This window comes from Streptopelia decaocto (genome assembly GCF_964273445.1).
Source record: "Streptopelia decaocto genome assembly, chromosome: 2".
NCBI lineage: Eukaryota > Metazoa > Chordata > Aves > Columbiformes > Columbidae > Streptopelia > Streptopelia decaocto.
In genome coordinates this window covers 108,252,898-108,267,539 of record NC_138655.1, presented here as the reverse complement: position 1 = coordinate 108,267,539, position 14,642 = coordinate 108,252,898, and the positions used below count along the sequence as shown (strand labels likewise).

Below are 14,642 nucleotides of genomic sequence, written 5' to 3'. Positions count from 1 at the left end.
AAGGCTCGGGATACCTCCCCATAGCCTCCAGTGCTGGGCCAGGCTGTCAGGACAAGATTGAGCTCCACAGTTTTAATATTGCATTTGAAAGAAAACTCTGCTATTCTTTTATCCTGAAAAATAAACGTTGAATGCAGACTGCAGGACAGTGTGATGTGGAATAAGGATTTCATGGGCAGGGGTTTTTCCACAAACTACTTAGCTTGCTTGGTAGTCCCAGTCGATGAAAGCACTTGTGAGGTTACTGCATGGTCCCTGTTGTCTCTGCTTAAATATAAACTCCTTCAGTATTAAAACCACACTTAATCATGAATGAAGTGCAAGATGAAACCACAGTTATCCAAGATTACACACTTGGATTTTCTTCCTTCATCGTGGTAACCTTGCAGTTCACTTGTGAAAAAGTAGTGCTTAGCATGAACAAATCTCATCATCTTAGCATTCTGCATAAGGACTCATATAGGATGGGAGAACTCCACTGTACCACCAACTAACATTGCCCTTGAGGTAATACTAGCCCAAGATATTTTTGAGTTAGAGTTTTAAAGCACAGAAAAAGCAAAAAAGAGAGCCGCAGTTAACCATGTTCATTCAGTACATCCCTTATTAAGTTCCTTATGGTGATGCCTTTTCATGCTTTTATGATATAACATCATAAATATATCAATTAAAAAAATCAGCATACAATTATATTAAAATGAACATTTTTTGTAATTTGTATACTTTATTCTTGAAAATTTAGGGGAGGGGAAGTGAATCCTACAGGTTTTCTCACTACTATTAAAATCGGAATCTCTCATCACATCCCAATAACAATGTGTGTAACACAGATGTGCTAACGAAAACACCAGATATCAAAAGGGTTGCATGTGAAGGAAAGCTGAATACATAAAATTTCTGCACACTATTGCTCTTTAGCCTGAAAAGGGAGAGTTGCAGGGATAATCAAATAAAGGGTAAATGGAGTTACGAGTGGTGCTAAGAATGTGAATAGGGAACAATCACTCGTTGATTCTCATAGTCCAAGAAGGGGGTTATCAAATAAAACTATCAAGCAGTAAATTTGAAAGCCATAAAAAGATAAGATTTTTCACATAATGCCTAAGTAACTTCTGAATTGTGTTGCCTGAGTGCCCAGCACACAAAACAGTACCAAACCTCTAAAGATAACTAGGCAAAGCAATGGAAGAAAAATCCATCAGAGGCTATTCAAGTCAGAGATTTGACCCCTGCCTTGGCTGTCTGTAAGACAGAAGGGTGTAGGGGGGAGGCATTGCTCTGGTTTTGTTCTTTGTTCATTAAGAACTCTGCAATGAAATGCTGTCAGGGAGGTGATGGAGAGCTGAGGGACTTTCGTTCCGACCCACATGGTTGTTCACGTGTTCACAGGAAAGCTGACTTGATGTTTTAAAGTAGGCTCTACACTCACTTATTCAGAGCCCTGGCTTTTCAGCATGAGACTATGTGAAACTCTGTTCTCCCCCAGCACCCTACTCCATCCAGACACTGGATGAAAACACAACAGAAATGACAAACTGTTGTATGGCAACTGATATCATAAAACTATTACTAATGATGTAGTGCACAACGAGGGGAAATAATAGTCTGCATAAACGTGTCACAGATATCCCATAATCCAAAAAGTAGTTATCCTTCCTACTACAAATGACAGAAGTATTTGCAGCTAGTGGGGCAGATCATTCAATTTGCCACTTTTAATTTCTTTTGTGGACTCACTCAGCATCTTGCAGGATTGACCCCTTAATTTTCTAAGCTTATGCCCAAAAGCCAGGGTATTTCTTGTCTCCCCTGAGTGCTAAAGTGTGCTCAGTCATACACGTCCCTATCTAAAAAGCACTGTTAAAGCTACTCCTAGTGCTCAGAACAAAATGAAGATGTCAAAAATCTCGGTGCTCAGTTCTCAGCACTGGATGATCCTGTCTCCTGTTGAAGCCATTTGGAAAGCCTTTTCAAAGAAATTGTTTCCATTGCACCAGAGATAAAAGAAGCCTAAGAAACAAAGTTCAGAAGATCAGTGAAATAAAGAAGAAATAGGTGTTGCAAGTTAATTCATCTCCGTTGTCTTTTTAATGGATGAGAAATTTCAGAGTGATTATTTTTTCCAAAGAAAACAGAATGTTAGTCCAAAGTGCCTGCATCCTGTTTAAAGCAAGGGAAAACAGGAATAAATGCTGTTGGAAAAGAATTTTGAATACTTGTTTTGTAACTGAATTTAACCATCACCATTCTAATCTAGGAGATGACCCAGGTGCTTAACATTCATTTTGCTAGGAGGATAAATGAAATTAGCATAGAAGGTGTTCTGATTTTTGAGTTTTGGCACATAATTATCCCTAAATCTTTCATGATGTCAATTTCTAGTCCTGTTCACATTGATGTTGTTTTATGTTTGCTTGGCAACTTGCATTACACTTGACCTGAGATCACATCAGTGATGGAAGAAAGATATTAGCTTTGTTTTAATATATGTTGTTTGCTTACCACTACATTATGGAAATAGGTAACAGTAGAGAAAAACACAATGAATACATTGGCAAAATTTTGGTTACACCAAATAACTTTTGAGTTTCCTGAGTAAAGCATGTATAAAAGAATTGGACACTTATTATGCAAAGCAACCTACAGTGAAAGTTTATTCCATATTTGATAATCACACATAATTCAAAGGTCTGAACATGTTTGACGTAAAAGCTCGATCATGGTTTTCATAATGAGCTGTTCCACTGTGGATGGAAATGAAAACTCCAGTGCGTTTCAAGGAACAAGAGGGATGGGCTGCCACAGGCAAAAGAACAATCAAAGCTAACAAAGTTTTCAGCCAAATACATGAATCAGAATTTTGTAATTAGCACTGGGCAAATAATAGGTTCTTTGATTGAGTGACTAAACTGAAAAATTAGGACAATGCTTAGCTCTGGGTCAGATGTTGTTTTCTCTCTTGCATGACAAAAACAATTACTGGGGACTGGGGTCTTTTTGGTGGGAGGGAGTTGGAGAAGAAATGAAAGATCAGCTCAACTTTCCACTTAACTCAAACAAAACTTTCATTTTTACCTTTTAGTTAAAGCTGGCTAAAAATGAAACATCAATTCAAAGCAAAAATTTTCATTTGGATTTTTTTCAGTGCCTCTTCAGTTTTCTACAATCATTTCGAATTTCTTAATTTCCTTAATACTTTTGCCCGATTCTAAATAGCACTTTTCAAATAATATCACTTGCTGGTTTTCTTCTTCTACATGTTTTATTGCCTCCAGGTTCCAAGTTTTTATATTAAGAATAGCAAAGCAGCAGTTTAAAAGCAGACAGAAGAATGAATTGCTGAGCAATGGACCAATGAATGGTAATAAGTAGTAAAGATTACTACTAAGGTATGAGTTTCAGAAAACTAAGCTGTAAATTGACTGTCTCTTCTCTTTGTCCAGCTTTTGTGGATTGAACGGTACAGAACTGCAGACTGGGCAGCCCAAGGGGACCGATGTCCTTTTGCCTCTGCCCCCAGGGCATGACCAGGCAGCAGGTCTAGCACAAAACGCCAAGGGCATCGAAGGTACCCACCAAGCACCCAGCTGGCAGTTTGTTGAGTGCAGTCTTTATATCTGGATTCCCACACAGTTGGATGTTGGATTCCTTCCTTTGTAATGCTTCTACTTAAACTACCTGGTCAGAGTCCTGATCTGTTAAGATACCTATAGCTGGTATGCTCAAACTGGAAGCTAGCTGTTTCATGTGGAAGGGATAAGATGAAAGCTAAAGGTGACCGACTGCTTTTGAGGAGCCATTTCATATTCTTCCTCCCCTTCAGTCATTCCTTTTGGACATGATCTTGTTTCTCTTTCAGGACTAAGCATTGCATGGGGAAAAAGAGGCCTCACTGTCACTGGACAGAACATAAATTCGTGCAGCTGGGGAGCAAGGAAGACTCTCCTCTTCTGAAGAAGAGAACTTCTATACATCATTGTACAGGCAAATAATCTTACGTGGTGTAAGAAGGAGTATAACAGAAGAAAGGTCACAGCTCCACTCCCTGACTTGTGCGAATCAAGGAGGAATTTCTGCAATGTACTGTGTAAGATATACATTCCTCCATGCCTCTAGGACCATGTACGTTACCCCCAAGGAGCAATGCAGCTGTATGCTATCTCTGAGCAGAACTATATTTAAAGGACCAAAGGTAACCTGAAAAAACATTCCTCATAAAGTTAACTACTCAAAGAACCTACTTAAGTACCTGCAGTGATTTTTTTTTTCCATCATGAATCTGGAACGAATATTCCAAATGTTCACTTAAATCTGAAATCAAGCTGAATGCTTTTCTTAATTTTTAAACTGGTCACATATATCTGTGACTTCATGTAAAGTAGAAGCAAAAAGCAATCAAGCATCCTAAGGACTTTCTAATTACCTGGCATGGCCTGCACAATGGAAAGCAGGCTAAAAAAGAGATACATGAAAGTCTCGAAGAAAAACCAGGTAGGCTCCATAAGACTTACACACAAACTCAAAAAACTGACAAGCTGCAAAATCATCTGCATAATTATAAAAGGTATCTTTCTATGTATTTCTCATATTCTCATCAAGCATGCATGTCATTGTGATGTAATGTTCCTGAGGTCAGGATGCTGACAATGGTATTTTGCATTTAACTTCAAAGATCACATCACATTATGTTCATCTTCCATTTGATATTAAAACTGCATAAAACCTTCTTCAGAGTACATCTCTCTATGTAAATTCCAGCTTGCCTCAGGTGCCACTTGCTAAATTAGACACACTCGTTTTTTTCAAAAGAGCAGAAACAGGATTTTTAAAAGCACAGAAGCGTTTTCCCCCTCCAGTTATCCTATACTGCACTACTACTAAGCAGTTGTTCAGCAGAGATAAGTTGCGGTGAAATATGCCTTTTTTGGATAGCAAAATGCCTTCATACCTTCAGGCAAGCTTTTCCAGAAGGTACCAGTACAACGCTTTCCAATTTCTAACGTGGGGTAATAACCTCTAACGTAACTCAACTACCAGGCCATAAAAAGAAGTAAGAAAAGGAAGGAAATCATCTTTCAAAGTAGTCTTAGACTAATTACAATTTGCCACTGCTGCTGGATTGTGACGTATAGTATCAAGAACACTACCAAGCAGCAAGAAGGAATCCAATGTATTTGCCTTACAAAATGAAATGGGCATTTTGCATCCAACAATAATGGAGAAATCAGCCTATTTTTTGGAATAAAAATAGAAATGACACTATTATTTATGTGAACTGAAATTTACCTTTTTACCTCTCTCAAGAAGATATAGACAAATGCTGTTCATTTATATACTTGATTAACCTCTTTTAAAATAACATCGGCACTATTCACATTACATGAGCAGCGTTTTGTCAGCAGTCTGCCTAAGCGTTCAGGGCTACGTAGTGGTCTTGGCTAGAGCGACACACATGAAAACTGTTTCCACAAAAGGCTGCAAAGACAGATCATTTTTAAATGATTGAACAGCTTTGCAAAAAGCTGCATTCTCCTTAAATGAAGCTGGAAAGAATCTCGTTAATTCAGCTCTGTCTGCGATAGAGCCATCGTCATAGTTCCTTCACACCACCATGTTCCTATACCAAAGGCATTCTCAGTTAAAAACATTCTGTGATAGCTCCTCTGCCACTTGATTTTTGGGGACCACTGGGACAGAAAATAAAGAAGTCCTTGTACTTTTTAATCAGGGAATTTTCTACTTGCTGATCAAGGAATGATTGCTAAGAAAAATTAAGATCAAAAGGCAGCTTTACATGTTGGCATGGGCAATGTATCGAACATACAGGAAAGGCTTTTAACTACCGTTAAGCAACAGTATAGCTTAGCAAAATCAAAATAAAGATAGCTAAAACCTCAATTTCTTGCAAGCCTGTTACGAAGTCTTCACACAGCCTATTTAAAAGGCTACATACTGTATTATATTATGTTATATTCTAGTAACTATATTAACTATATTCAATTCTCTTCTATTACGTTGCACTGTGTAGAGGAATGTATAATTTATATTATTGAAATTATGACCTGTCAAAATGCAGAGTTATGATTTCACCACGAGGTGGGAGCATTGCTGCTCATCACACATACCCAGGGCACATTAGGCTTTCTCTGTACTAGCTGTTCAAAATCAAAGTATCCTGCATATTTCTGTGCTATATAACCTGAAAACGTGCATGATACTACTAGAATAATAAATTCCCAAGACAAACACAAAAAAGGAACCTTTTAATTGTCTGCAATTGCTAGCTGACAAGGAGTGTTTGAACAAACTGTGTTTTGGTCACCAGAACAGAGAGTTGCACTGAAAACTTTTTATTAACATTGCAGAATCTTTTCACAGAAGGAAAAAAAATCAGGAAGTGGTAGAGGTAACCTGTGAAAGTGGTGATCATAGAATCACAGAACAGTTTGGGTTGGAAGTCACCTTCAAAGGTCATCTAGTCCAACCCCCCTGCAATGAGCAGGGACATCTTCAACTAGATCAGGTTGCTCAGAGCCCTGTCCAGCCTGACCTGGAATGTCTCCAGAGATGGGGCATTTACCACCTCTCTGGGCAACCTGTGCCAGTGTTTCACCACCCTCAGAGCAAAAAATTGCTTCTTTATATCTAGTCTGAAATGGGGAAGAATAATATTCTCATTTGTTGTCAGTTTTGTGAGCAGAAAAAGCAGCTGCAAAAAATAAAGTTTGTGAATGTAGATAAAAACTATTTCCATGTGACTGCTTACAATTTTCCACTCAAAGTGTCGAAAAGCAATTATTTCACATGTGAAAATCAGATTTTCCAAATGGTTTAATAATGTTCTATCCCACAGGAAACATTTTATGAAAACTTGTGCTGATGATGTGTCTTACAGGACTGTGTCTTTATGTGGGAAATGGCAGCCCCATATCTCTTTTCTTGGAACCAAAAAAATGAGCAGTACTGAATAACAAGCAGTACCTCCCATAGAAAAAAAAAAAAAGACAATAATATGAAGACTAGATTAATATGAGAAGGAAAACAGCCTACATTCAAGAGATGTCCACAGGTTTTTAAAGCAGTTAAGACTGAAATCTAAGGCATGCTGCAGCTTACATAGGCATCCTCAAGCTAGCTTTAAAGTAGGTGGTTTTGGCTTTGGTATGGATTGACTCAATCGTATGAGCTCTGGCTAGATGCTGGATGTTCTGGAGGCATGCCCACTTAACTGTTTTTGTGTAGCTTCAAGGTAACTCTTAGCCAGAAGCTACATTTCACACCTGTGACTACAGTGTAGACATGCAGCTTCAATGTCTTCTCCTGTCCACATGGAATCGTTATTCTATGTGTCCCTGACCACTTGGTTCCCTATGTAGCAGAAGGACAAATGTACTAGAAAAACAGGGTGTTTCAAGAAGATTGACCCAATCTGAAACTCTTACCACCTGAAACTGGGTCCACCTTTTTGAAACACACTGGTATGTATGTATTTCTATCACAAGATATTACAATAACTTAATTTCTACATGCTCAAAAATCAACTTGGACACAGATCCTCTGATGATTTATGCAACATATCCTCTGCAGCTTTCTTTTCCAGGTGCAGGATGCCTGTGCAGTAGGACAGTGCAGCAGACTGACCTCAGCTGGGTACAAGGCTCAAGCTGATGCTAATGGGTGGTGGTGAGAAAGTTGAAGCCCTCATGGTAAATCTGCACAAATGGGAACCTGTTTAATGCAAACACACCTCAGCTATGTACTGAACAGAGGCTCTAAAACACGAGTACCCTTGACCCTGCCAAAAGCCCATGGTGAGTTTCACCCAGCAGCAAACTACAAGTGGTGAGTGCATTATAGCTGTAACCTCAATCTAACTCCCCCACTTAATCTTTTTTTTCCAGCATGTGAAAAAGCATATGTTCGGGTAAACATTTCAGTAGTCTGCAAACAGCTATGTATTATCCACAGATAATGTTCCTTTCTCCACATCCCTCAAATGGCTGGTGAGGAGATTTCCTCTGGATTGAGTAATGGACAGAACAGGTTGCACTGCATTTGTCACAGCAAGCGCCACTCTAGTGCTTTCCTTTCTAAGTTGCATCATTCACAAATTTTCTCCTGATTTCTATCAATGAGATTGTTAGCTATAATCTGTCTCTACAGCATCTGAATGAAAAACATTCAGACCACAAATTGTCCTTGCATGGTTACAGTTGTTTATTCACTGTAATCAACTAGTCCCATGGTATTGGTCTTTTCCCTTAGGGGACAAGCAGAACATTTTCTTACAGGATAACAAGTAGACATTCAATAACTAACACCACACAAAGACTAGCAAGGAACAAAATTCACACCCTCAATCTTCAAGTCATCATGAAACATTAACTACTTGGTCCTCCTGTCCAACTTAATAGATGTCCCTAATCTTTCCAAGACCTTGAGAGTGCAGATCTTCAAATGTAACCTGGTCCTCAAAGTCAGGGACTCCTGGATCTACTCTTTTGGATGGGCTGATGCTCCTGAATCCTCCTAAAGAAGTCCCAGTGTTTCTGTGTCTACCTGGTCCTGCCAGGGTTTCAGCCATCACCCACTGCAGTGGGGAGAGTAGCCGTTCTGCTCATTAGTTCTTCTGAGGCCTTGATAGTTACATACAGCACTGCACATGTACACAAATACCTGAAGAGTTGCGTGTTATTTGAGTATTTGTGCTCAATTTCTGCATGACCACAGGAAGAGTTGTGAATGGTACTTGTTCAAGACTGTTTTCCTGACAGACACTTAACTGTGTAAATAATATGACCTCTTAACAAAATAACTGAACTTTCCTAAACATTTGTTCCTAAGGGACCTCTTTAAAAAAATACATATTTATGTGTCTAAAATTAATACATGCTTCCAGATTATTTTTTCTACTTTTTTAGTTGAGGTATTGCATTTTCGTCTTAGTTACCACTTTGCTAGAGCAATGGGAATTTTAAGTAATTTCTTAAAAGGAATCAATAAAAGAAAACATGGTATCACTCTAAACTGCAGTACTTACAGTGTCTTACAATGTCTTTCTTGACCATCAAAACAAAGTACTGTATTATTTACATTTAGGAATAGCTGTGTTTCAGTGGATTTCATTGAGACACACACAAAGAAAATGCTAGCTCTACTATTTGTTTCTGTTTATTTTGCTACTTTAGCAATTGCTTTTGGAGCAAGGTGGGTTCAGATACAATCTCAGAGCCCTGTGGTACACAGCTGAGGAGGCACGGAAGAGTAAACATGCCACAGACCTTACAGCTGCTTTTCCACTATCCTAAGGCTACTAAAATTTCTGTGGACCTCTCCACTAGGCTCAGACTCATTTGAAATTATTTCCAGATGCCCAAGAAACCATCCTACGGTTTGGGATTGTTTCAGTTCAACAAAGTTTCAGCAACATCTCTTTTCTATAGTATCTTTAATAGGACCTCTATACTGCTGTGCTCATTCCTGTTTACTCTCCACACTTGTGGTTCAACAGCACTTGGTAAATTTCCCCTCAGACAATTCAGTCGAGAAAGCTTTGTGTTTGTATTGGCATAGCATAAAATGCGATCACGAAAAACAGGGACACATTGTGCAGGTTTTTACTTAGCTCTTTTTTTTGCACCTCCCATGCAGCCTGTCCTAACAGAGAGCAGAATATGGCCCAAAGAAATTCAAAGCATAGAACCTCACAAATCCGCATTTCCTATTAAGCAACTCCAATAATCCAGGATTTTTCTTGCATGCGCTGCACAAAAATTGATGGATAAGGCTTACCAACAGAACAACTAAGTGGTACTAGGCATTATGTGAAAGGGATGATTTTCCCCTAGGAAATGTCTTTTTTTGAGTCTAATGACTGTTTCTGTTAAGTCTGCTTCTCGTTACCATACTTTTTTTTAGAATAAACTGCAGATGTTTAGGAAACAATAGATCGCATATAAAAATGGGTGACAAAACATAATAAAATGTTGTCCTTACCATCTGTTTGCTTTGATTCATTCCCCACACTAGACTGATCTTTTTTGTCCAACTTTTTTTCTTCCTTTAATTCACCTAGAAAGAAGCAGTAAGAAATACTATAAGTAGACTGCACTTTTTTAATGCTTGTAACTCAATCAATTTGCAACATCCAAAGGAGATGTTCCTAAGGAGAAAAGGTCTGAATGCACAATGAACTGGACCAACACATTTTCATAGGATAAATCACGAGAAAAAATTTCTCCAACCCCTACAGAAAATCAAGCTTTGCAATCTACTTTAAAATCTATTCTAATTGTTAACACCTTTTTAAATGCACATGCAAACTCATACTCCCTCTGGTTGTATGTAGGCCATCAAAAACCTGAGCACAATCATCATTTCAAAATCAGGACTCTGAAACATGCATGCTTTTAAAGGACTAAGACCCTGCAATACTTCATAAGTCTCTGCATTAAAGAACCACCTTAGATATATCCAAAAGTACTATACAATTTTGTCTTACTTTCTCTTACCAGTGTCCTTTATCCACAGATTCATTTGTGTTGGTGCCTTGATGACGTTATCAGGGAACAAAGAATTATCCTAGCATTGATCACTGGCTTTAGAATCTCTGTAGCACACCAGGACAGCAAGGCCTTTGGCAGAGCACTGGTTGATGCAGAATGAAAATGGCAACTTGAGCCGGGGTGTATTTTATGAGGCAAGGAAGGTTAACCAAAGTCACCCTCATTTTCTGTCGTCTATTAGTCACACAGCAGAGCACATCAAACCTTCCCAGATCATCCCTTCATTGAATAAGAATGCCAAATGCAAGATCAAATACAAAATAACTTAAAGGGAGAGCTCTAGTGGAAGAGGGGTTTTTCAAGTGCGGTGTCTAAATAGTGGCAAAGAAGGTGTCCGTCCTTCCTGCAGATGTCCAGAAAAGCAACAGCAGGCTGCCCAGACAGGAGCGGGCAGCTTGTCCTTTCCCCCTTGAGGAGTAGCAGCAAACTTGTGACCCACACCTCAACACAAGAAGCTGCAAAAGCCTCATTTCAGAGTTTTGTAAATGTGAGGTATGTTGCACAGCTGCATTTAAGTGACATTCCATTTCTGTTACTATTTTTGTTACTATAACTACTTCCCAGCCTTTGGATCAAGATTATAGGTATTACTTGTTAAAGTGGATATGATCTGCTTTCAAAATAGTCATGGCCAGTGGATATTTATTTTTGGAACCATTCGAAAAAAGATAAATTGTAGAGAAGCAAGGTCTCCCTCTTCCACACTGTGCCCTAGCCATGGCAATATTTGTTACTCTTGGGGGACAGAGGATCGATCTCTCTCTCCAATTAAGCTTCATCATAGTATAGAAGAGGAGTGGCTTTAAAATCTTAAAATATTTAACAAAATGGAAAAAAATATGTCCTCTTCGGTTCTTATTCAGAGCCAAAACTTGTCGTGTTTTTCTTCCTAAGCTCACTGCGTGGGTGAGAGAAAAATGAAAGCAAGATGATACAGGACAAGCAGTGACCTCCTCAGCTGGAGCTGCCACTGACCTGGGCTCCTCAAACAGAGGTATGAGCAGCTCCAAGCAGGGACGAGCTATCTGCTTGATGAAGGTGGCCTCTAACAGGACACTGTCTTCAGGAAATGAAATTAAAATGTATATAGCAAAGCATAAAAGTCTTCTTACATTTCATCCACCATGAGACAGCTGATGGTATTGATGAGCTAATAATGCTTTATTTGATCATTGCATAAAGAAGTTGCTTGACCCTAAGTGTGCAGGAAAAGATCACGAACATCCACACATACATTATTCCACAGTTGGATGTCTCTGAGAAAGCACACGGGCAGTGAGTGACTGAGAGAGACTTTAAACTCAGATGACAACGCAATTTCTGAACTTCCACTGAATATAACTTATTATATATAGGGGACTTTTGAGTATTGTAATATCTACCCTGCCATACTTCCAGCAGCAGAGCAGAATCATGATCATAATGATCTTTTTGAAAGAGATTACAAAGGCAGAGCAATAATAGGGCAAATACTTTACAATGAGATATTAACATATAGGTGTAAAGAAAGCTGTGGTGAACCCAGATATATAAATGTTAAGATTTCATCAGTCTCCAAAGACTCTGCAGTGAATGTATCTCATAAAGGCCTTTTCCCATAAATTAAGGAGCAGAATTTCTGCTCCTAAGGAAGACACTAATTTTCAGAAATCATTATAATTCATTTCAAAGCATTTCTGACACGTTCAGCAGAGCAATATTGCAGAAAAAGGTTCTGTCAAAATCACTATAGTACACTTAACCCCTGTATTGTTAGAACTACATAAAACAAAAGATTTCAGAAAAGTCTGCTGCAGCCTAACTGGGATTCCATATGTTCCCATCCTTTTTGTATCCTTGTGGGGCCCATTCCTATTCACCCACGTAACGTTATCTGAAGACAAATCCCACATGTAACAGAGCATGACAGCTTGGATGCCCATAGTCCTTCCAATCTAAAAAAAAAAAACGTTAATGATGAAGGGATCATGGGGAACAGCCAGCAGCCAAGTGAAAGATGTGAGAATCATATCAGGAATTTTTTAAACAGAATTTCTGCCTCTGCTGTCATCGAAACTCACTGCATGAGCCTGGGACTTTCAAAGCCTGTGTGCTCACTCTGGTTTTGCGAAGAGGATGCTTCCAAGTCTGAGTTTTTTGCTAGTTTTGGACTGGCTGATACTAGCCAAGTTTTTGACAAGTCACATGTGGCTGCATTGCCATTTTTTGATTATTCTTCAGGGAGCAGGACCTGGGGGGCAAAGTACAGTGAAATGGCCAAGAGACAACTGATCTGTTCTCATGGGTCTTATATATTTTTTTAATGTTTAATGCAATTTTTAAACATTTTCCACCTTTTGGGGGAGTTAATTTACAGTTTCTGATTCGCATATGCAGGTGTCTATGACAATGTCCATGAAGAGGCTCTGGGTCCAGGACATGAGGTTCCCCCATCACTTTGGTGAGATACTCATTTTAGGGCTGAGTTTACATTTCAGTGGAAGAAGCGAACTCACCATTCTGCACATGTTGTTTCTCTTCCACTGGGTGATGAGAGTCCATTCCCATATCTGTCCTAGCTGCGTTTTTCCCTTGAGAGGTTTCGTGTTTGTTCACCCCGGTTTGTCGAGTCCCATTTATATGATTCTTATTAGAATCTGCACTTTTATTTTCCACAGAATTTGGTTCTTTGTGGTTCTCTGTCTTTGCTGCTGTGGCATCTTCAGCTGGCTTCTTCTCATCCTTTTCATCTGTTTTCTTTTCATCTGTTCCCTGATGAGCATTTTCCTCTGCTTCTTTCTTAGCTTTTTCTTCTGCACCCTCAGCAAAGAGTGAAGCAAAACAAGGAAAGAAATCATGATTATCAGTCCGTTTGACATGAATTATACAACTCACATATCTAGATCTACTTCGGCTTTTTACATGCACACAACTTTACTTAAATAAATGTAGGAATTGACTTGCTAAGGGAAAAGGAGCACAGGAGAACATTTTAGAAAATATTCTGAAAAACACACCCCCTATTGGCCTAAATGTATATTATGTGTATGTCATTTTTTACCATGTAAGCTTCACCTTTGAAAATGAGGTTCCTCAAAATTCTTAAAAGGTAAATTTAAAAGAGATATTAGCTATTGAAGGCTCCAGGATTGCCAAAGTTACTTTCATTTTCAACACACAACAAGCAGTCATTCAGTTTATCTTATACCGTACCATGCAACTCTAGGCACATAAAAAGTTTTGGTTCTTTGACATCTACTATTTTTCCCTCTTGTTCCAGGTTACTTCCAATGCCAGCTTCCTAATCTCTTCCCTTCCACATACCGTTATCCTTTCTTTGTGGCTCTGTCCTTTCTTGCAAGACTAATATATTGCTATTAGTAGTTGTTTCATCCCAAAAAAGTCTTAGAGTCGATCGCAAGTACACAAAGGTATAATTTCAAGAGTGTTGAATAACAGCGGGATCTCAAAATACTGTCAATTCAGGAAAAAAAAAAAAATCACAGAAAAGCCGACTTCCCCCATTCAAGATACTGCTCTAGTTCTTATCAAAACCTTAGGTCCTGATGCAACACATGCTTACAACACAGGTTGCAAATTACTTTGGCTCCAGCTGTTGAGACCATGACATTTCTAGCCCAGGTCGGGTACAGCACAGCCCCACAGACTCAGCTGCAAAGGCTCTGAGTGGCTTCCTGTGTCACTCTGGAAAGCAAGACACAACCACAGTCCCTCAGCACAGCCCTGGAGCTCGTAAACACGGTTGGGTGTGCACAGACTCTGGGCAGAGAGTCCATAATTTCTTCCTCCTTTTCCATGCTCAAGAAATAACCAATCTGAAAGGCAGCTGAGTAGCTTAGCACACTCTCAATTTGGAACCTGTCAGTTTATGCAGCTTCAGAGAATATCTACATCCACACTGAGTCCGAGCATTCAGATGTGACCAGCCTATGTCCGTATTCAAGACTTCTGGGTCAGCAATATCCCAGCCCACTCATTACCCCATCACGGCCGAACAACTGCACTTTAGTTGTGGTAGGAATCACAGATGTATGTTCTGTTTTCTGATAGATTGTGTAAGCTGATGAGCAGATCCTA

At 39.1% G+C, this 14,642-nt stretch overlaps 1 protein-coding gene across 2 annotated transcripts in view; it reads right to left on the bottom strand.

Annotated features, from left to right (window-relative positions):
* PDE1C (phosphodiesterase 1C) overlaps positions 1-14,642 on the bottom strand; it is a 345,637-nt gene that overhangs the window by 45,019 nt on the left and 285,976 nt on the right. For both annotated transcript variants that reach the window (XM_082044788.1, XM_082044787.1), the window contains exons 16-17: positions 13,061-13,357; positions 9,997-10,071 (exon numbers count right to left, since the gene is read on the bottom strand). In XM_082044788.1, coding sequence (XP_081900914.1) covers positions 9,997-10,071; positions 13,061-13,357 — 372 coding nt within the window. The remainder of the gene's footprint in view (positions 1-9,996; positions 10,072-13,060; positions 13,358-14,642) is intronic.